We start from the raw sequence: 22,364 nt of genomic DNA, 5'->3' as shown, positions 1-22,364 counted from the left end.
GAGGATCCTTCTGAGAACACCGAGGGACACAGGACAGCGGGAAGGGTCCTGTCTGGCCCACTGCTCCCCTCAGCAGTGTATTGCAGTCCATCTGCCCATTCTGGCCCCCCCTCTGGTGGATCTTCTCACTTTTCCGTGCCACCGGCCTGTACCCCAGCTCTTGTATAAATAAATCAATCTTAAAAAAAAATAGATTGTTGTAGGGTAAAGAAAATATCAGGCTTTTCTGCCCTTCCGCCATCAGGATAGATGATGGATCCTTGTCCTGAATGCATGCCTGATGGCGGGCACCTGGAATAGGGTGTGGGCATAGGTGGATGGGATTCAGCTGAGTTAAGACTGTGCTTTTAAGGGCGGCGTCATGGGGACGCCAGCAGCAGCAACAGTAGGAGCAGCACCAGCAGCAGTAGCAGCCGAAGCCGAAGCAGAAGCCGAGAAGCAGCAGAACGAACGCTAGAGAGCCCAGATAGAGTAAAGACTTGCTGGGAGGCTGGCAGGCCAGCACCCCTGCCTGCCATATGCCTGGTGAACCCCTAATAAAAAACCTGCAAAACCACTGAGGACTCTGACTCCTCCTTTACCCGGTCTGCATGGGATCAGAAAACCTGCACCGCGTCCAGTCCGGCCTCTACAATTGTGTAGGACCCAAATAGATTGTGTAGGACCCAAATAGATTGTGTAGGATCATAAAAGTGCTTCCAAAATACTCTGCTGGGAGGTTAATCAGCCACACGCCCAGTCTCCACACCCAGACCTCGGGCCACTCGCACCGCTTGGGCCCTGAGCCTCCGCTCACTGTGCCTCAGGTCCAGAGTGCACTTTCCTCCTGGGGCGTGTTTTTTTTTTTTTTTTTTTTTAATTAATGCACCTCCTAGTCGTCAGGTCAGAGACACCCTGGTCCTGGGGTGTGGGGAGGTGCGGGGGGGACCTGCCACGAGCAGCCTTGCTGGGGCTCCGAGCCCCCTCAAAACCCTCCTCTAGAACACTCGGGGTATGAGTAGTTTAGTGTGGCCAGAATGAAGTGTGTGGGCTGTGTGCATGCATGTGTGTGTGTGTGTGTGTGTGTGTGTGTGTGTGTGTGTGTAAAATTTTTGGAATGACAGACTGAAAAGCAGGAAGCACTGCCCGGCTGGTCTAATACCTGCCCCCACTGGAGAGGAAGAAGCAGGCAGGGTGGGGTGCCATGGCAGCGAGGCTGAGGGCCGTGGGCACGAGTGTCGTGTCTCCCTGCCAAGCACAGAAAGGTGTGTGACGTGGAAGTGTCCTCCTGCATGCTCACATCAACACAACGTATCTCTTTTTAAAAATGCATGAAGGGGCCTTCCCGGTGGCACAGCAGGCTGAGCACAGCGCTGTGAAGCTGTCCACAGCCTCCGCAGCGCGGGTTTGATTCTGGGTCGGCCAGGGAGGTGACCCACATGGCACAGCAGACCTCTCTGTCTTGCCCGCTGCTCCCCTCAGCAGTGTATTTCAGTCAGTCTGCCTGTTCTGCTCCCCACTCTGTCTCTGGTGACTCCTCTCACCCCCTGCATCTCTGGCCTGTACCCCAGCTCTTGTATAAAAATAATCTTTAAAAAAAATAGACATTTATAAAAAGAAATGCATGAAGGCCACTTTATATACCAAATTTGCTCTGATTCTCTTCATGTGAATAGCTCAGTCCATAATAATTTAGTGTGCAGCCCTAAGAGGGGAACTGCCATGGTCGCCAGGCAGTCGGGGAACAGGTGGAGGGTCAGAGAGTGTCGTTGCTCTGGCGGAGGCCACACAGCTCTCAGCATCCCCAGGACCTCGCCTGGCCCGGTCTGCCCAGATGCTGCTGGGCACGCTGACGGGCCAGGGCCCCAGGGTCGCCTGTGGGTGAGTGTTTTCAGCAGGAACCCCCAGGTCAGGAGTCCCCTTAACCAGCCTCCCAGGGCCCAAGGGCCCTTTGCTCACACAGTGACTTCAGGTGCCCTGGGAGCACAGGGACTCCAAAAATTAGATGGCGCCCCACCCCCACCCCCGCCCCCAGCCAGCCGCAGGCTCACAGACAGACTGAGAGTGGCAGGTGGAGATCACACAGCGGCTGCAGCGGGGCCAGGCTTGACCTTGGCTGCTCATCCTCTAGCCCTGTGACCTTGGACCAGCCCCCAACACGGCCAGGCTCTGATCTTCCATTGGGAAAACCAGGTGATTACAGGTGACCCTGCCACACAGTGGATTTGATGAGAAGCAAGGGCGAGCTTTGGGGTCAAGAGGTTATTGTTCTTCCTTCCCCCACAGACACTGCTGCCGGGGTTCTCCTCCCATCAGGAAGGTCTTTTCCAAACCCAGTTCTCCTCTCTGGGGGGACAGGAAAGGACTTGGAGGAATCAGTCTAATGCCAGGCACGTAACCCCCACCCCCTCAGGGTAACAACTGCACTTACCCTGCAGGTATTGACTCCTCTGAAGGGGTGTGACTGGCAGAAGGGTGATAAAGATCTCTGATCTCTAGCTGGAACACAACTCAGAGATCTGGGCTGCTACAAAAAAGGGCTTCCCTGCCTGCTCAGCAGAAGAGACCAAGGCAACCACCTGGACTGCCCGGGGCCTGCATGCGAGGATAAGGTAGGACCTGCTCCCTTACGCCTCCCCCTGCTCATCCCGCTTCCATCTCCTGGATCCTCGGGTCCCTGGGGTCTGGATCCCATCAGGGACGTGTGGGGCTGAGACCCGCTGCCTTAGGGACAAGGGGGCGATCATCTGGCCCTCTGGCCTCGCTCCTTACCTGTGATGTCTTTCCCTTTCTCCTTCCTAACGGGAGACCAGCCCCAGGGGGACATGCGATCTGGACTATCCGCAAACAGTCTCTTTTGAAAGCAGAATTCAGTATTTTCTTTTTCAATGGAGCGTTGCTAATGTGAATTATTAGCCATAGATCTCGTCTTGAACTTGGCTGACCAGCCTGAGTGGTTGATGGTTTCTTCCTTGTTGCTGATATTTTACAAAGGATGGAGTAAGGATGGAGTAAGGATGGCCACAAAGGGTGACCAAGTGGGTGTGGACAGCAGGAGAGGTTCTCCGGCCGCCCTAGCTTTGCCATTTGCCCACTATGGGATATTGAACATTTATTTACCACTTCTGCTCCCTGGGGGAGATCTGATACTACAGCCCATCTGGGCTCTTGCACAGATCAAACAAGGCAAGAACCCAAGGCTGGCAGAAAGCTTAGCACCAGCAGGTTCCCAACATCCTGATGTCTGTAGTCAGCCAGATTAAATCTATACAGTGTAGTGTTTTTTTAATGTCATCCTATCATTCAATAATTTCATGTATTTATGTTTTATTAAGAGGGGCTCTGCTTAGGGACACAGTATATGGTGTGTGTCAACACCAGGGCACCAGAAACAATTAGGCAGATCTTTGCTTCAAACATGTCTAAATGCTCTGGTTGAAATTCACTCCATCCTACTGGAGTTGCGTTTTCCCATCAACTCAGAGCCCTCCCTACCTTCAGGCCTTTCCTTCAGGCCCCCAGCCCCACCCCAGCCCCCTCAAACCCCCAAACCTTGTGCATGGGTAACCCCAGCAAACATCTGCCTTGTCCTGCCAGCTGTTCTCACTGTGTGGCCGTGAGTCCACGAAACCCCACAGGGAGATTTCCAGCATAAGGCTTTGCACAGGGTCTGACCCTCTGACACCCCCACTTCCAATTACAGAACTGAGACCTAGAGGGGGACAGGGAGCGCCCAAGATGAAGTGGGAGTCGCAGTTGGGATGGACTGCTGCTTAACCCGATTTAAATCACCCAAGTCATCTGTTTTTTTTTTTTTTTTTATTTAAGGTAATAGTAGGACACCTGACCAGGCATTGCCACTGCGGTGCACCCACCACTAAATCACCCGTGGCCAGCGCCATCGTGCGCTTCCCTCCCTCGTTGTCCTCACCCCTCCAGCGCCCCTCAACCCTCCCCTGCCCCTCACCCTGCTCCGCCTGTGCTTCAGTTCTATTTCTTAAGACATGAGACTTCCTTAACCACCTCAGTTACTTAACACCTGGGGTAGTCCTGGCATATCGGAGGTGCCCCCTCAATCCTTGCTGAGTGAGTGAAGAAGAGAGAGCAGATGGAGAGTAGCCAGCACAGGCGCCACACCTCTCTCCAGCCCCCAGGAAGGCAGGCGTGCCAGGTGGAGGGAGGGCAGGTGCAGCGCCCTGTGGCTGAGCTGCTGCCCGGGACTGACTCACCGTCTTTCTTTATTTTTTTTACATCATTGTTCATTTTTAAAAAGTATTTGCTTCCCCCACCCCCTCAGGTGTCGTCCCAATAGAGTTCCCTTCCCGAGGCACCCGTGCACCATCACCCCAGTCCCCTGGGCTCCTCCCTCCCTCCCCACCTCTGATCCTCTCGCCTCCTCCCCTGCAGGATGTCTGTGGATTATAATCGTCTGTTTTTGCTTTGTTGTGTTTTGTACTCTTGTTATTTTTTACACGGATGTCTTATTGGGTTCCCCTATATTCCTGCTGTAAGTGAAACCATCCGATATTTTTCTTTTTCCTTCTGACTCACTGCCCCCGCCTTTCACCCAACAGGTGCACCCCAGGCCGCAGCCTGAGGATGCAGAGGCTGCTCCTGCTGTCCTTCCTCCTCCTGGCCACTGGGGGCCTTCCGGGGGAGGCGACCTCAGAGTCATGGGATGGACCCCGAATAATCAAGCTTCCATGGTGGCACCGACTGGGGCAGCCCCAGAGCCTGCTGGGAAGCTCCCAGCCCAGCTACCAGCACAGCGGCACCATCCTCACCCGGGACGACAACAAATGCAGCGTGTCTGTGCGGGAGCAGCGGGAGGGCATCGCCCTCCAGGTGGAGTGCACCCAGCTCAGCCGTAAGTTCTCCTGTTTCTTTGTTGGTGACCCAACCTCCTGCACGACAAGTGTCACCAAGAAGATGATCTACTGGAGACAGATTGCCCAGGGCCTGCGCTCTCAGATGGGCATGTGCAAGGACGCCAGTGCCGCCCTGAGCACCAGGGTGTGTGGCAGGAATTTCCCGGAATCCACTCTCAAGCTGGCATACTCTACCCTGATCAATGCTACCAGCCTGGACAAGATGGACCATGTCCCCTGGTGGCATGACAAGGTAACCACCACCAGGGAGCCCACCACCACCCAGACCACCACCACCACACAGCCCACCACCACCACCCAGACTACCACCACCACACAGCCCACCACCACCACCCAGACCACCACCACCACACAGCCCACCACCACCACCCAGACCACCACCATCACCACCACCACCCAGCCCACCACCACCACCCAGACCACCACCACCACCAAGCCCACCACCACCACCAAGCCCACCACTACCACCAAGCCCACCACCACCACCCAGACCACCACCACCACCAAGCCCACCACCACCACCCAGACCACCACCACCACCAAGCCCACCACCACCACCCAGACCACCACCACCACACAGCCCACCACCACCACCCAGACCACCACAACCACCAAGCCCACCACCACTACACAGCCCACCACCACCACCCAGACCACCACCACACCCAGACCACCACCACCACCCAGCCCACTACCACCACCCAGACCACCACCACCACCCAGCAGACCACCACCAAATTTGATCATGTGGACGACACTGACATCAAGTATCCAGACCCGGACATACCCTTCCTGCCATACACAATATACGAGGATGGCCCCTTCCTGCCATACCCAGACATGAACCAGCCAATTTACCAGGATGGACCTTTCCTGCCGTACCCACACATGAACCAGCCAGTTTACCAGGATGGACCTCTTCTCCCCATACCTGCACACAGACCAGCAGACATATCCTGAGTTAACCGAGGACACACTCTAAGCTAGAGTCCAGCAGAGCGTGAGGAGGCTGGGAGCAACTGGCCCTGGTATTCTGGGACAAAAGGTTGTAACGAGGCAACTGACTCTGTATCACAGAGTCAGTCCCTTTGGGTGCTGGGAAGGTCTGAAGTCTCCTGCGTAATATGAGCTTTTGTTTGATGGGAATGCAATGGAATATTTCAGGAGATTTTGTAAGTTTGTCTTAAATGTCCTTTATCTTCTCTCATGGGATGTGGTGTGTTCAGGGGCTGTTCACTCAGGGCCGTGCCGCGCACCACATGCTGTGTGCAGCTGGGAGTGTGGCCCTGCCCTGTGCTGCAAGAGCCAGGGTGAGGACTTCTGTCCAATGACCAAAGATAATAAAGTGCTGGGAATTTGTCAGAAACGTGTTCATATTATTTGGTTTCTCTAAATCCGGTCTTAAGTGAATTCATAAACAGGTCCCAAGATATTCATGGAAAAATATCCGAGGAACTGGGTTCCATTGTTCACCCATCCACCCCATGATCCCTGTCTTTCACTTGCATGCCTCGGTGCAGGTGTTGGTCCTACTGGCCTGTGGGACACTTTGGACTTGATGTGAGTAAGACACATGTCACGATCTTATAGATTTGGGGTTTGTGTGGTGAGGGGGCACAATGATCTAAACCAGGAGCTCTGAAAGCTAAATCCAGAGGCTAGAAGAGCACCTTCTATTGGCTCAAGTCCAAACTCAAATCTAACCACCATTTGGGGGACCTTTGGCTGTGTGGAGCTCACTTCTGGTCTTGGGGGTGGGTCTGGTAAGGACAGCGCTCTGTAGTGGAGACTCCAGTGGAGGGGATCTGTCCTGGAACACCAGGAAGGAAGTGGTAGAAAGTGCTAGACAGCCTGGCGTTAGCTTCCCAAAGGAGTTGTTACTGAAGCTGGATTTCAGAGACTATCTTAGGCAGGAACTGGGGCAGAGGAGGGGATACAGGCAGATGACAGCACGTACAAAAGCAAATATCTGAGAAATCCTGAAAGACGGGAAGAGGTTGCTTAGCTTGGCGTGTGGTGAGATGCGAGCATGACATTGCTGTTAGTCATTTACATGTTAGGATCAAGGATTTGAAAGTTTTGTTCAAGAATTGGGGAGAGAAGTTGACGTGCCTCAGTGACTTGTCCCAATTAAAAAAGAACAAGGGCCTCCCTGGTGGCGCGGGCGGTTGAGCGCAGTGCTGTGAAGCTGTCCGCAGCCTCTGCAATGCTGGTTCGATCCCCGCCGGCCTCAGAGCAACCCAAATGGCGAGCAGACCTCTCCTGTCTCGCCCGCTGCACCCCTCAGCAGTGTGTTTTGTCAGTCTGCCTGTTCTGTTCCCTGCTCTGTCTCTGGTGAATCCTCTCACCTTCCCACGCATCTGGCCTGTACCCCATTCTTGTATAAAAATAAAATAAATCTAAAAAAGAACAAAAGGTGGGGAGCGCCGCCGACAGGCGCAGTGGCAGATTAGCAAGGCTGACCCAGGGATGAGAGACTGAGCTAGGCGGTCAAGGATTCGGCGCAGAAATGACAGACAGACACACTTCAAGCGTGAAGATCTGAATGTAATGTGCTCAAAATCATCATACACTTTTATGCCTTTTTTAAACAATGGATGATTGCATACAAGTTATTTTTTCTCAGCATGAGATGTTTAGTCATACAAAGGACATTTACTTTATCATTCAGGTACATGTGATCGGTGTTCCATGGCATGGAACGCTAAACAATCACAAGGTTCCGATTACAGGAATCTATTTCTACACAATTATTTCTGATTATACAGAACAGCATTTCTCAAGTTAGTTTTTCTTGTTTCTTTCCCAATACCGCTAATAATCAGAAAGTATTAATATTTAACTACTGTTATATTTTACATTTAGTGATCACGAACAATATTATTTCTACGTAAGCATTTAATTTTTGTGGTTTTGACTCATGTGAGAAGCATTATTCTGAAACTACTTTTACCACACACTATTTTCTTCATCATGCATTTCCTGAAACTGATTTTACACATATATAGAAAAAGTAAAGTAGGTAAGAAAAGAGTATAATTATAGACTGGTTGCTAAGTTACTTCTTATGCAGGAACAATGACCAAGTGGTTAATAGTTAAACTGCTTTGTTGGTGACTCCATCAGGCAGCAGCCGTGTTCTCAGCCAAAAGAAGGGTTTTTTTTTTTTTACTGTGGGCTTAATGCCTGGATTAGGCTTACAGGCCTTTAGCCGTTTGTCTGATTTGAACGCCACAGATTATTATAATGAAGCCCCTCGGGGACTGCGCCTGTCTTAGGTCGTCAGGAGTCGCAGACATGCGGCTGGCCAGTGCCTTCTTTAGTCTGCCCCCGGTCTTACCCGTCATTGACTGTCCAGTCCAGCGCACAGGGGAAGGGGGTCTTATTCACTCGGATGTACTGTGTGTCTGAGTGAAAGCCTCCCTCTTTCCAGTAAGGTCACTGGCGTTCAGCGGCAGGGGCTGCCGCAGGGGAGCACTCTCTGTTATCCCTAGTCTTTGTTGGTGGCAGGGAAAAGACAGAAGTCCCCAATCTCAATCTCCTGCAGTCTTTTAATCACTCACCCCGCACCCACCCTTCCAGGGGGTCGCCTTCCCTGCTCCTCCTCTGCTTTCTTTCCCGGACCCTCTCTGCTTCTAGGTGCTGAGCCAGCCCAGGCTGTGAGCTGAAGTCTTAGAAGATTTCTCTTCTGAATTCTTCCCAGAATCCTGCACTCAGTGGCTGTCAGGCTTCCTTTGGGGGAGAGGTTGTCATTTTCATCTTTTTCTGTCAAGCAGAAAGACTATTGTACCTGGAGTAGGAGACAGTGGGCACTTGAGGGAAGTGGTTAAACTACTTCAGGGAAGTGGTTTAAGTCATTTTATCCATTTTTATTTCAAGCAGAAGTAACGGCCACTCCTCATAGGATTGTTATAAAGGCGTGATGCAGTCATGTCCAGTGAAGGCTTTGCCAGTGACAGAGTGCAGTGCTTTGCTGATGTGGTGGAGTGATTACCAATCAAGTAGCGAAGACTGAAATATTCAAAGGGGAGAGAATTCTTTCTATCTGGTCTTCCAGGATAAGAGCACCACGTGGTGGCACTATGGAGTCGCCAGTGCTCCTGAAAAATTGGACCACCGGGGTCCCAACATGCAGGGAAGTAGCCAGAACAGAACCTGCACCCAGGAAAACCTGCTGTATTAATAGGCTAGTGCATAGCTAAATCCAATGCAAATGAATTCTTTGAATTTGTGCAGATGATTGCTTTAAAGAGAAAGTGAGAAGAGGTGGCTGACCCTCCTTGTGCTTTTATTTTATTTATTTATTTATTTTTAAAGTTCTGTGTTTATTATTTTTTATTTGTTTATTTAAACAAGCACTGGGTACAGTCAGAAGCGCGGGAGGGTGAGAGAATTCACCAGAGCCAGAGCGGGGAGCAGAGCAGGCAGAGGGACTGAAGTACACTGCTGAGGGGAGCAGCGGGCGGCAGGAGAGGTCTGCGCGCCATGTGGGACCCTCCTCCGGTGGCCGGGGAGCAGCTGGGGATCGAACCGGCGCTGAAGAGGCTGCGGGCAGTTTCGCAACCCAGCGCTCAACCGCTGCGTCACCGGGGAGGCCCTCCTTGTGCTTTTAGATCAACTGGAGTTGAAAGAACAGGGGAGCCCTTATTCTACCAACCTGGGCCCCCCAGGGGCATGAAAGCAGACCCCTCTTTCTCCCCCATCACACTCAGGTGACACTTTCATCTCACAGCTTGATCTCTTATATTTGAGCTGCTAAGCAAGTTCTGAGGTCAAGCAGACGGGCTGGGGCAGCATTATCTGTCCCTATGCCCCACCCAGTGGGGTGGATGTCTACATGTGTCACTTAAGGTGGCAGCCTATGTGATCAGGGGCCCCCTCTGTGTCCCCCAGGGCCACAGGCAGAGGAGGACAGGGGCAGGAGAGGCAGAGGGCTTGTGGGGTTGGGGGGAGATACTGCAGCGACACGTGAGGCCCTCAGCAGTGTGACCTGGAAATAGAGGTGCAGCTCACTTGACCTGGGGGCTCACACTGCGGTCAATGAAACCAGGAAACGGACAAATTCCCACTGGTTGGCAGCAGCTTTCGGCAGCTGTGCAGGTTAAGTGCATGAATTCTTTAAAGCCTCGGTCAGCACACTAATTCCTAATGGTATTAAATAGCTTACTGGGGTACCTCTCCCATGTTCAATCCCCACCCCCGCCCCCCCCCTTTATAACTATTGCACCAAGCCTGTACTTCTTTCTACGTTAACTCAGCTGTGTTGAGGAATCAAGACGCTGCCGCCACGGCTCTCTGGGGTGTGGACCCCAGCCCCTGAGGTTGATTAGGGTATGGGGGGGGGGGTTGCTGCTCCCCCAGGCCCCTAGCTGCCTAAAAAGCCTCTTGAGATGAGCTGAGCCAACAGGGATCAACTCGATGCCTCGTGAGCCCGATGTATCATCTGACCTGCTGAGCAGGAATTCTGAGACCGCATGACTAATGGACACTTCAAACTGATGCCAGGACAGCTCAGGACAATGGCTGTGTTTTGCCACCTAACTGGATTTTAGTTGATGTTCATTTAGTCAGTCTCCTCATTTTCTGAATAGTGAGTAAGTCTTTAATGCACTTGAGTTGACCCAACAAATGAGCATATCTTTGATGCAGCGACAATGATATTGTCTGCCGGTGCTGTCGAAGGAGGGGCTGATTCCTGACAAATTTGGCCTGCTGCCTCGCACAGTTCAGACTCATCCCCAGGACCTCGCCTGGCCCGCTCTGCCGAGGTGCTCCTGGACACACTGACGGGCCAGGGCCCCAGGGTCGCCTGCGGGTGAGTGTTTTCAGCAGGAGTCCCCAGGTCAGGAGTCCCCTTAACCAGCCTCCCAGGGCCCAAGGGCCTTTTGCTCACACAGTGACTTCAGGTGCCCGGGGAGCACAGGGACTCCCAAAATTAGATGGCGCCCCACCCCCGCCCCCACCCCCAGCCAGCCGCAGGCTCACAGACAGACTGAGAGTGGCAGGCAGAGATCACACAGCGGCTGCAGCGGGGCCAGGCTTGACCTTGGCTGCTCATCCTCTAGCCCTGTGACCTTGGACCAGCCCCCAACACGGCCAGGCTCTGATCTTCCATTGGGAAAACCAGGTGATTACAGGTGACCCTGCCACACAGTGGATTTGATGAGAAGCAAGGGCGAGCTTTGGGACCAAGAGGTTATTGTTCTTCCTTCCCCCACAGACACTGCTGCCAGGATTCTCCTCCCATCAGGAAGGTCTTTTCCAAACCCAGTTCTCCTCTCTAGGGGGGACAGGAAAGGACTTGGAGGAATCAGTCTAATGCCAGGCACGTAACTCCCACGTCCCCAGGATTACACCCACACTGTCCCTGCGGGAACTGGCTCCCTCCAAAGGGAGGGTGTGGCTGGAAGCATGTGAATGCAGCTCCACAGGTGTGTGTGTTGTAAAACCCTCTCTGCCTGGACTGCTATAAAAGGGCTTCCCTGCCTGCTCTGCAGAAGAGACCGCGCAGCAAGCTCACCTCACCTGGACTACCTGGGGCCTGCATGCGAGGATAAGGTAGGACCTGCTCTCTTAAGATTCCCCCTGCCCATCCTGCTTCCATCTCCCGGATCCTCAGGTCCCTGGGGTCTGGATTCCATCAGGGACATGTGGGGCTGCCTTAGGGATAAGGGGGTGATCATCTGGCCCATTGGCATCCCACCATGCCTATGATGGTCCCTCTAAGGGGAGACCAGAACCTCAGGGTAGAAGTGAGCCCTGGACTTCATCCTAGACCTGCTACTCTTTAAACAAAACCCCATATTTTATTTAAAATGAAGCACTGAAGGCCTCCCTGGTGGTGCAGGGGTAAAAGTCTCAGTGCTATCAAGCTATTGCCAGTCATTGTGGCCTGAGTTCGATCCCCAGCCAGGGAGCTGACCCACATGACACAGCAGACCTCTCCTGTCTCGCCCACTGCTCCCCTCAGCAGTGTATATCGGGAGAGCTGACTGTTCTGCTCCCCACTCTGTCTCTGGTGAATCCTCTCACCCCACTGTAGCCCCACACCTCTGGTCTAAACCCACATTCTTATATGCATAAATAAATAAAATAAATTTTTTAGACATTTAAAAAAATAAAATAAAATGGAACATTGATAATATGAAGTGTATCATCATAAGCGAAGTCAGGAGGAGTCATAATTGTTTTTTTATTTCTTGCCAATATTTTCTGAAAGGCAGAGTGAGGTGAAGGCAAGAAATGACCAACGTGGGTGATTTAAAGACCCGAGAGATAAGTTCTGAAGATAAGTTCTGCCTGAGATGTTGTCCCGTGCCCATGATGGCACCCTGAGCATTTATTAACTTAACGGTCTGAGCCTCAACGGCCACCTGTTAGCCTGCACGGATTTATCCTGACCTACCAAGCAGGGCCGGCTGCATGCACAAGGTCAGAATCAAATGGTGGTCAGGTGCCCAGCGCATAGTAGGTGTCCAGGAGGAGCGGTACATCCCTACTCCTTTCAAGTGTGGCTTTTGTTGCCCACGTGATAAAATCCATGCAGGCTGGTATACAGCATTCAAGGTCATCCTATGCAATGGCTTGTTTAAAAGCATTGATGAATAATGTTAGTATCTCAGCACCTACCCAGAGCAGAGCTCCAGAAATCAGTTAGGTATTTCTTTCAACCTGTAGTATAAATGCTCCAGTTGAAATACACTCTTATCCACCCTGTTCACCCAAATGCCCCCTTGCAGACCCACCCATCTCAGAATGTCCAAACCCCATGAGTGTTTAACCTCAGGAAACATCCTTTTTTTTTAAAGATTTATTTATTTATTTATACAAGCACTGGGTACAGTCAGAAGCGCGGGAGGGTGAGAGGATCCACCAGAGCCAGAGCGGGGAGCAGAACAGGCAGAAGGACCGAAGTCCACTGCTGAGGGGAGCAGCGGGCGGCAGGAGAGGTCTGCGTGCCATGTGGGACCCTCCTCCGGTGGCCGGGGAGCGGCCGGGGATCAAACCGGCGCCCCAGAGGCCGCGGGCAGCTTTGCAGCCCAGCGCTCAACCGCTGCGCCACCGGGGAGGCCCAGGAAACATCCTTTTTAGTGTCACTTACCACATCCCTTTCTCTTTGTGCGAGTTTGTGTAGAACAGTGAGTTAGAAATCCAGCACCTTGGAGCTGGAAGAGAGTTTGACAATTATTATGTCCAAACTTTCAATTTCTAGATGAAGAAACTGAGACCCAGGTGGGGGTAAGATTTCCCCAAGATCTAGCTGGGGGCAGAATTGGAAGAAACTCTTAACCATTGCTATTTGAGTTCATTAAGAGTTGCTGCTGAGCTAGTGTAGACGTGGCACGCTCCTCTGCCTTGTTCAACCCAACATCTAGCCAGTGGCTGGCACAGAGTAGGTGCCCCAGATGAATGAATAGAGGTACCCGTGAAGGATGAATGAAGGAGTGGGTGAGGAAATCAGGAGTAAATGAGTGAGTGAATGAGAGTGAGCATTCCTGAAACTCAGCGAGGGGTGAAAGAATGAATAAGGTTTGACATTCAACGCAAGCAGCAATGTGACAATGAGCTGCTTGTCCGGTAATTCCAGAAACCAGAGAGTTGTGAATTCACTGCTAAGCAAGCAGGTGTGTGTCAGGGCAGAGGGAGGGCCAGGTGCAGCCGGCGCTGATTCACCTGCCTTTCATCCAGTAGGTCCTCACCAAGCCGCAGCCATGAGGATCCGGAGCCTCACCTTGCTGTCCTTCCTCCTCCTGGCCGCTCAGGCGCTCCTGGGGGAGGGCAAAAAGGAAGTCAAACTCAGACATGGCAGCCAAGCCACCGCAGATAAAATGCACTCTCGCCAGGCCCGGATTGAGCAGAGAAATCAGTCGCCCAAGCGCCTGACCAAAGGCAAATTTGTCACGCGAGACCAGGCTGATTGCAGCTGGGCAGTGACCGAGCAGGAGAAGGGCATTGCTCTGAAGGTCGAGTGCACCAGGCAGGACACAAAGTTTTCCTGTGTCTACACTGGCAATCCAACCTCTTGCTTAGAACTGCACAAGAAAAGCGCGTATTGGAAACAAATCGCTCGGAACCTGCGGTCTCAGAAGGTCCTCTGTGGGGATGCCAAGAGTGTGCTGAAGAGCAGGGTGTGCAGAAAGAACTTTCCAGAATCCAATCTCAAGCTGGCGAACTCCACTCTGATTCAGAACAAGAAACCCCACCTGGAGGACACGAAGCTCGCATCCAGGGAGCAGAGTGCCGTGGAAGGCAACGCTCTCTCCAGCCCGGCGGGGACCCGGACCAGGCCCACCAAGGACCCCAAGTGCTTGGACGACCCGGATATGGTGCAACAGAAGAGCACAGCCCTGGAGTACTGTGGGGAGCCCTGGAGCTCTCTCTGCGAGTTCTTCATCACCATGCTGCAGGGCACTGCGTGCTGAGGCTGCAGAGAGCAGGGCCCCTGGGGAGGGGTCTGGTGAGAACTTCCACGCCGTTCAACTCTCCGTGCTCCCCGTGAGGTGAACATTTGTGCTACGGGGCACATTGGATATTTAGACATTTTGTCATTTTTATTTGTGTGTTTTGGAATTTGCTTTATATCCATTTCCTTCTATGTGATTTTCAGGGCTATTACCATCAGCTGATGTTTCCAGGCCCACACCGCTGTGTGTCTATACGCAGGGAGGGCCTGCCCTTGAGCTCAAAGGACCTGAGTGGTGATTTCAGTTGATGCAATCTCTGCTGCTTGAACAAAGATAATAAACGTCTCGGAGTTTTTCAGAAACATAGTCAACTATTGTTTCGTTTCTCTGCCAGCAGGCTCCTGTGTGCCAGTGGGGACGCATCCACCCATCCTAAGTTGCCCCCAGAGGTGATCCATCCCCCATCCCTATCATTATACTTCCAGACATTGGTTGGGTGTTGGCCCTTATTGGCCTGTACCAACTAGGATCTTTGATTGCAAGTGGGACACATGGGGTAGGGTGTGATTGAGACACTTGGCAGGGTCTCACAGCTGGTGAGAGGGGAGGCAGCGCTTGAAACCAGGAGCTCTAAAAGTCACGACTCAAGACTGAGTGGGTGGTCCCCACGGACTCAAGTCATAGCCCATCACCACCCCTCACACGCAGGCACCCTAGTGTCGAGGAGCTCCCTGCTGGCCGAGGGACACGGATGGCATAAAGGCAGTGTCCTGTGACCGAGACGCCAGAGGACAGCAAAAAAATTAAAAAATAAAACACAAAAAATAAACAAACAAACAAAAAACATGCAAAACTGAAGCGAGCAGGCAGAAACTGGGGTGAACTTCAGGAAGGAGGTCGTACTGGATATTGGAGAGAGTTTCCTCAAGTAGGAAATAGGGTGGAATGGCAGCACTTTAGACAGATGACAAGATCTAAAGGACTAAATAGAGGAAAGAAAGATGAGAAATTCCTAGAAGACAGAGAGACCCCAGGCTGGAGTATGGTGGGGTGAGGAGCTGATGCTGCTGTTAGCCATTTGCATGTTAGTGCCACGGACCAGCACAGCAGTAGACAGTAGACGATGAGGCCACCTCAGGGTTGAGAGAAGCGTGCAGGGTGGTCAGGGCGTCAGCGAAAGAAAATGACAAACAGACACACTTCAAGAGTGAAAATCTGAGTGTAATTTTCTTTGAGTTTGTGACCAGTATATATATGTTTTCCAAAAGCACAGGAATGAATATCAAAGAAATTAGCTTGCTCATGGGCTCAGTCTGTCACCATCAGGGAGGTGATCTACATAACAAGCAATGACCATTATAGAAGAAAGGAGGAAGTTTAGAAAGACAGATAAGGGATTAAAGTTTGTAGTTCTAGAAAGACGGGATAAGATTTTTTAGCATTCTCGTAGTGGTTCTTGGTGGTCGTTATCGTTTGATAAGCTTCTGCCTTTTCAGGGAACTTCCGCTGCACTTCCTCTGCTTCAGGCTGTTCTCTCCCCGCGCGCTGGTTGCCCAGCCGGATCTAGGGACCGTGGCGAAAGCCATTCCTAAAGATCACTGCGGGGGGAGGTGCAGCAGGTAGGGTTTTGCTGTTCTTCCCCTACGCGCTGGTTGCCCAGCCGGACCTAGGGCCGGTAAGCCCTAAAGGTCACTGCAGGGGGAGGTGCAGCATGTTAGTATGAAGGATCTGAAAGTGTTTTTATTCAAGAGCTGGGGAGAGGGCGTGATAAGCTCCCAAAGCCTTGTGGGAATTCCACCAAGAGCAAAAAGTAAGAGCGGGAGTTGGCAACAGCAGCACTGTCCTGTGGAGGCCCCATCAGTGTGGTAAGAAGGAGGGGCAGGCAGGGCAGAAGAGCAGTCTCCAGCTCGCATCACCCACCAGGACTCACTCAGGACCATCAGTCCACCGCGTGGCAGCCTCAGAGCAGACTCAGGCGCCATCATCAGCATCATTAACACTAGAAGCTCTCTCGCTCCTGCTGCACCAGTCGAGGGGTTAAGCTCGCTCTATGGCATCTGCACACAATCGTGCCTTCGCTCGCTCACTCAGCACATCACTTACTGAGCTCCAGCTCTGCTGATCTCTGTTCCAGGGGCTGGAGACACAGCAGTTAGGGGCACTCTGTGCCCCCCCAGGAAGTACTGGTGGGGAAGTGATGATGGACTCACAAGTGAGCATATGCTAGAGAGCAAAACCGAGGAGGCCAAGGGGTGAAGTGACAGAGGAGGGGGTGCCGTTCTGAGACAACAGAGTCAAGTGCCCCTTGTGGATAACTCTTGCAGACAAAAATGAGGTGAGAAGTCAGCTAGGCGACTCTCTGTCCAGAGGGGAAAGTTAATATAAATGCCCTGAAATTAGTTAATTTCTTGCTATGAGCTTCTATTATGTCAGGCATGTTTGCAGAACAGCAAAAAATGCTGTCTTTGTGGTGCTGGCATTTCCATAACCAGATCGAGTTTGGGGTGTTCAGAAACAGGCCCTGAATTGACAGAGCCTTTAAGTGAGAGACCTGGTACTAAGCCCTTTCTGCTCTGAAATTCATCATCTCCTTCCCTTGATGAGAGAGGAGTGACACTGTGGTTTCAGACATGGGCCAAGCTGGGAGGTAAACTGGATGCAGGAGTTCTTTTCACTTGCACATTCCCTTTCTGTTCATATAGAGAGAAAAATTCTGGAAGCTAAAGTTTCCATTTGTGCTCCAACTTCCATCACAGCCCCATCCCAAGGGGGACTTCTGGAAAAGATGAAAAATAAAAGTTCTATCCAAATTGGTGCTCTGTATTTCCTGTCTAAGGACTTTCTGGGTATGAGGTGGAGGAGCCAGTGTGTATGTGTGTGCATGCATGTGTGTGTGTGCACGCATGTGTATGTGTATGATGTGTGTGATCCTGTGGTCTGAGTCCCCTGGAGAGCAAGAGCAGGAAGCATTCAGGCAGGTGAGAGGTGCTGAAGGCTGGCATGTCTGCACCCCCCAGAGCTGTTCAGCAGAGCAAGTTTCTCATGTTCCTTATAAAACTGCCTCTCATCAGAGCCTCTTCCCTCCGGCTGCCTGGCTCTGTGTGGTAACTCACAGCCACGCCAGTGCCAACTTGAATCCTGGGAATCTAGTCCCTCTCCTCTGGCCTCCTACCATTCCACCTCTTTCCCCAGCCTCCCTGCTAAACCGTTTTGGCAGAACAAGCAAAGGAGGCAAAAGTGCTTGGAGCTGGCAACTCCCAGGCACCTCAGAGGCGGGCCAGCCCCTGTGGGGCTGGTTCTCATGATCCCCGTGTCCAGTGCTGGCCATGCAGACTCACTCAAAGATGTTTCTAAACAATATGCAAGAGAAAGTTTCCAGGAGCTCTGCTATGTGAACAGTCAGAGCAGGATGGGGGAAGATTCCAGAGGAGACTGCTTTGGGATCCGCTGACTCTGAGGTGGCTTATCCAGGAAGTTGTCATCAGGTAGTTGGAAATGTGAGTAATAACACAGCAAAGATGGTCTCTGTCCTGTCTCTCCCTGGAGCCCCAGTTCACAGAGCACAGCTCAGCATATACAGGATCTTCCGTAAATACTGTTGACGCTCCTAGATACTGAGCTGAGGAAAATGAAAACACTCATTTGAAGGTACATCTGCACCCCTGCATTCATAGCAGCATTATTCACAGTAGCCATGACACGGAAACACTTAAATGTCCACCAATGGATGACTGGATTTAAAAAACGCTGTGGTGTATATATGCTCGGCTGGACTATTGCTCATCTACCAAGACGAACGTTTCCCTTTTGTGACAACACAGACGGAGCTTGAGGAGGTGATGCTTGGTGAAAAGAATCAGGAGAAAGACAAATACCAGATTTCACTCATCCGGTATGGAGACACGAAACAAAGAAACGGCTAAAACTAAACTAAGGGCCTCCTTGGTGGCCTAGGAGTTAAGTCTCAGCGCTATCACTGCGACGGCCCACCACGGTATGAGATTCACTACAAATCACGGTAGGATCGCCCCACTGTTGGGAAATTAGATTGTTGCCACCCAGTTGTGATTATGCTGTTAAAAAGCCATCCTTGAAGAAGTCTTTAGCACGCCCTGCGGTCCCCTGGGGTTCTGGGAGTAAGTAGTCTGTCTGCGGCTTGAGTATGCTAACGTGTGTTTGCTTCATAAATATGAACTACACGTTAAAAGTTTCTCTATCAGTTTAAAACACATACTCACTGAAATATATTGGTAAGCTCTAATAAAATTCATATTGCCAAAGAAGAGATGTTTATTTTTTATCATTTAGAATTTTTTCTTTAAGATAAATTCCTAGAAAGTCAATCACAAGTTCCAAGATTTTGCTTTTGAAAGACACTACACGTTATTGCAAAAATTAAGCGTCACCAGTAAAGAGATGAGGGAAATGTCTAAGTGTCCTTCACTCACGCTCAACTCCAACTCATGGCCAATCAAGTTTTGTCTGTCTGGAGTCCCAGCTATCTGCTCCCCTGGATTGTTTTCAAGCAAATTCCAGACATCCATCATTTCATTCATATATATTTCAACATATATATCTCTAGAAGATAAGACAAGAGCATACTTGCTCTTAAAGTTCTGAGGACATATTGCCAAACCCCCTGCCAAAAATGTTGCAACAATTTCCATTCCTACCAGCAAGCAGCAAAGGATGAAGCCATTTCTCCTCACTTTTATCAGCCCTGGGATTATCAGTTCAGTGTTCAGGTAGGGAGGAGGGGACTCAAACTCACCAAGTTAAAGCACTGAATTGACTTTCAATGGAGAACATGTCCATATCACGGGGGAAGGCATGAGCTCGACCCTGGCGTGGCGTGTAGACCACAGAGCCAGAAATCGGCTGCTGGAGAGAATGGAAATTACTACAACTCGGTTTGAGGGCAGTTTATCAATAGTTCTCCAAAAATCACAAGCCCTTTAGCCTAATAAGGTCCCTTCCAGAACGTGTCCTTGGCACCCATAGCAAGACGAGTGTGCGAGCAGGTTCATCTGTCATTGTTTGTAACAGCAACACACTGGAATCAGCTGGGCTAGCCTTAGGCACTGGCTAAAAAGCTTGAACAAGTTAGCTAGACTGATTTCTAAGAGACGCAATGTAAGAAATAATTTTGTTTAAAGGCGTGCTACTGGGCTTCCACGCGTTTATAGATGAGCGTGTGTAGAGTCTTTCTTCACCGGTGTACAATTGTTTCTCAAGTCACTGGCAGAACGGGTACCTTTTGGGACAGGAGGCCGGGGATGGGAGTAGGAAGACCCGGGTACTCTTGGCATCTTGCTCTCTTGGCTTTGTACCAGGCTACCCTCCAGGAAATTGCCAACTTTGTGCCATTTTGACCCACAAAACAGCAATCGCCTTGGCTTCAAGCTAATGTTTCTTGATCAAGAAAGAGAAGGAAACTTTACGCCCTCAGTGGGGAGAGGTATTGCATTGCAAAGTGAGTTAGGAGTTGACATTTCCAGAAAGATAAGGTGATAAGTGAGCCTCACTGAGTCGGGACCATCCCAGATCCTCAGCGTTCACTCGGAAAAGCCAGGAGGTCCCGGGAGCTCTTGCTCCTGCAGAGGTAACCAAGGCTGGCTTTTTGATTCTCAAGACAACATAAACTTTCAATGCAGCTTAAAAGAAAGTTGAGATGCAGCTGGGAGCTTCCCCTCAGATCCGAAAGGCGCCAGAGTAATAAAGCAAATCCTGAGAGGAAAGCAAGTTCCCCCCAGCACCATCTGAGGAGATTGTGTTGCTGCTCCCGCAGCTTAATGACAATCTACTTCAATTCGAGAGAGAAAGAAAAGGTAAGCTATCCCGACAGCTTCTGAAGAAAAACGACCTGGGCCCTCACATTCCAGAGCCTTCTGGAGACTTGGCAGACACCCGCGGGATGACTGGGCTTGCTCAGATTCACTGAAGGCATCTCAAGGGTGGGGCAGTGGGCAGGACAGCAGGTCTCAGCGGGCAGTAATAAGGCAGCCGGGAAGCCCAGGGAACCTTGGCGGGACACTCGGAGCCTCACAGGTCTTATTTCATCACCCCTGTGAGGGTCAGTGTGCCCACTTCGCAGGTGAGAACACTGGGGCTTCAGGCCGTAGAGTCACCTGCCTAAGGAGAGAGGGAACTCAGCTGTCTTCCTCCAAAGCTGGTTCTCCCAGTGGCCTCCAGGTTGAGACAGTGTTGAAGGTGGCAGCTGTGATGGGTGATGCTGGGCAGGGGGCGTTTGTCAGGCGTCGGCTGTGGAGGGGTGGGGGCGGCAGCACAGCTGCTCAGATCAAGCCCCTCCACGGCTCCTCCCAGCCTCCAGAACACGCTCCAAGCTTAGCTCAGGGGGAGGTGCCCAGAGGGGAGGTGCCCAGAGGGGAGATGCTCAGAGTCTGTCTCCCTCCTCCCCCCACCCTGGGCCCTGCCAGACAGCCCTGTCCCCCAGCACCCAGCCACCGTCCCCTCCGGGTGCCCCGTGCCAGCTCCAGCCTCCCGCCTCTGGCCACATTTCTGCCTGGCAGGCCCACCCCAAGCTATGCCCTGGATGGCCTCAGCACTTCTTTCAGGGGCTCCCCCTCCATGCCCTGCCCACCCTGGGGCCCCTGAGCTTCCCTCTAGCCTGGCACCCTCACCCTCTCTCCCTCTTCTCCCCTCCGTTCCTGCCTTCCTTGTCCAGCGCCTGCTCACCGAGCCCCGGCTCTGCATCCAGAACGTCCTGGCCCTGCAACGGGGGGCACGTCCCGCCAAGCCCATCACCAGGTGAGAAGATCAGCAGGGGAGAACTCCTTTCATCCTCCCACCTCCCGAGCACCTGCGCTTCGCCTCGCCCGCCTTACAGGTGCACGGAGCACGGATGCCAGCCCGCAGCTGGCAAAATCAGCTTTGATAACAAAGTGTTGACTCTGTGATGCCGTTCACTGAAGATGTGCTGAAGTGCCAAGCAGATGTGACGGGTCGTGAGAACACAGCGCTCCAGAGAAGGCCACTGCGCCCGGCTCTGTGGAGCGTCCGGAGTTTGCCTCCTGGCCACGCGCTCGCTGACCGGGTCGGGGCTCTGGCCGGGCCCAGCCCCCTCAGGAAGGACTGTTCGCTACCCCAGCCTCGGAGGGGACGGGGCTCAGGTGTGCAGCACGGGCTTCGCTGACTGGGCTTGGCTCGGCAGCATCGTCAAGTCAAAAATGCACACGTTGAATCATCCTTCTGCGGGGCAGGGCCGTAGAGCACTTCCTGCAGTGCGCGCGGGGCATGGCAGTCAAGTGAGAAGTCCTTTTTTATTAAAGATTTATTTATCTATGCATATACAAGAGTTGGGGTGTAGGCCAGAGGTACAGAGTGGGGAGCTAAACAGGCAGATCTACTGAAATACACTGCTGAGGGGAGCAGCAGGGTGACAGGAGAGGTCTGCTGTGCCATGTGGGTAGCTCCCTGACCAGGGATTGAACTCGTGCTGCAGTGGCAGTGGGTAGCTTCATAGTGCTGACGCTTAACCCCCTGCCTCACCAGGGAGGCCCCCCAAACGCCCTTTTTTCCACAGAGTTCATCATCAAGAGCAAGAGACAGAGACCGCGGCTCACAGTTACCTAAGGTTTCTCTTCACCCAGCGGCGCCACAGCTCAGCAAACATCACCTCACTCACTGACACTGCAGGTCTACGAGGCAGGGACTTGTGTCATTCGGAGGAGAACTCAGGCAGGATCAGCATTTGAACCCAAGTCACCTGCCCTGACGTGCTCCCGAGTGCCGGGAAGGTGAGGGGGTTAATGAGAACGCCATAAATGCAATGGAAGCACACAGAGCCCTCGCCCTGTGGGGACAGAGACGGGGCCTTCTAGCTCCATTCAGTGCCTCAGTGGCCCTCTGAGGCTGACAGTCGAGGGGCAGCCTGGCTTCCACACACCTCGCGCTTGCAGGATGTTGCTGGGATTGCAACCGATGCACAGCCCATCCCAGCTGGCCCTGGGCAGAGAATTCGCCTCCTTAGCTCTCGAAACAACCACCACCAGCTCTCTTGGTCTCAGCCCACTGCCTTTCTTGACAATCTCCACACGGTGAGTAATGGCGGCCGCAGTCAGACTACAGCCTA

The 22,364-nt window shown here is 52.2% G+C and overlaps 2 protein-coding genes across 2 annotated transcripts; both read left to right on the top strand.

The window, feature by feature from the left end:
* Positions 1-1,813: 1,813 nt before the first annotated feature.
* Positions 1,814-5,828, top strand: LOC119261300 (fibroblast growth factor-binding protein 1-like). The gene is made up of 3 exons (XM_037530546.1): positions 1,814-1,860; positions 4,554-5,100; positions 5,538-5,828. Exons 1-3 carry the CDS (start codon positions 1,814-1,816, stop codon positions 5,826-5,828), a joined length of 885 nt encoding a protein of 294 aa, XP_037386443.1.
* A 7,744-nt stretch (positions 5,829-13,572) lies between these two features.
* Positions 13,573-14,290, top strand: LOC119261363 (fibroblast growth factor-binding protein 1-like). Its single transcript, XM_037530639.2, has one exon. The coding sequence runs from the start codon at positions 13,580-13,582 to the stop codon at positions 14,288-14,290; it is 711 nt and encodes a 236-aa protein (XP_037386536.1). The 5' UTR covers positions 13,573-13,579.
* The last annotated feature ends 8,074 nt before the right edge of the window (positions 14,291-22,364 follow it).

The sequence above is a fragment of the Talpa occidentalis genome, unplaced genomic scaffold, assembly GCF_014898055.3.
Source record: "Talpa occidentalis isolate TD23 unplaced genomic scaffold, MPIMG_talOcc4v2.1 talOcc4.6, whole genome shotgun sequence".
Lineage (NCBI taxonomy): Eukaryota > Metazoa > Chordata > Mammalia > Eulipotyphla > Talpidae > Talpa > Talpa occidentalis.
The sequence above is the reverse complement of the archived record's forward strand: the minus strand, read 5'-3'. Positions and strand labels throughout refer to the sequence as shown.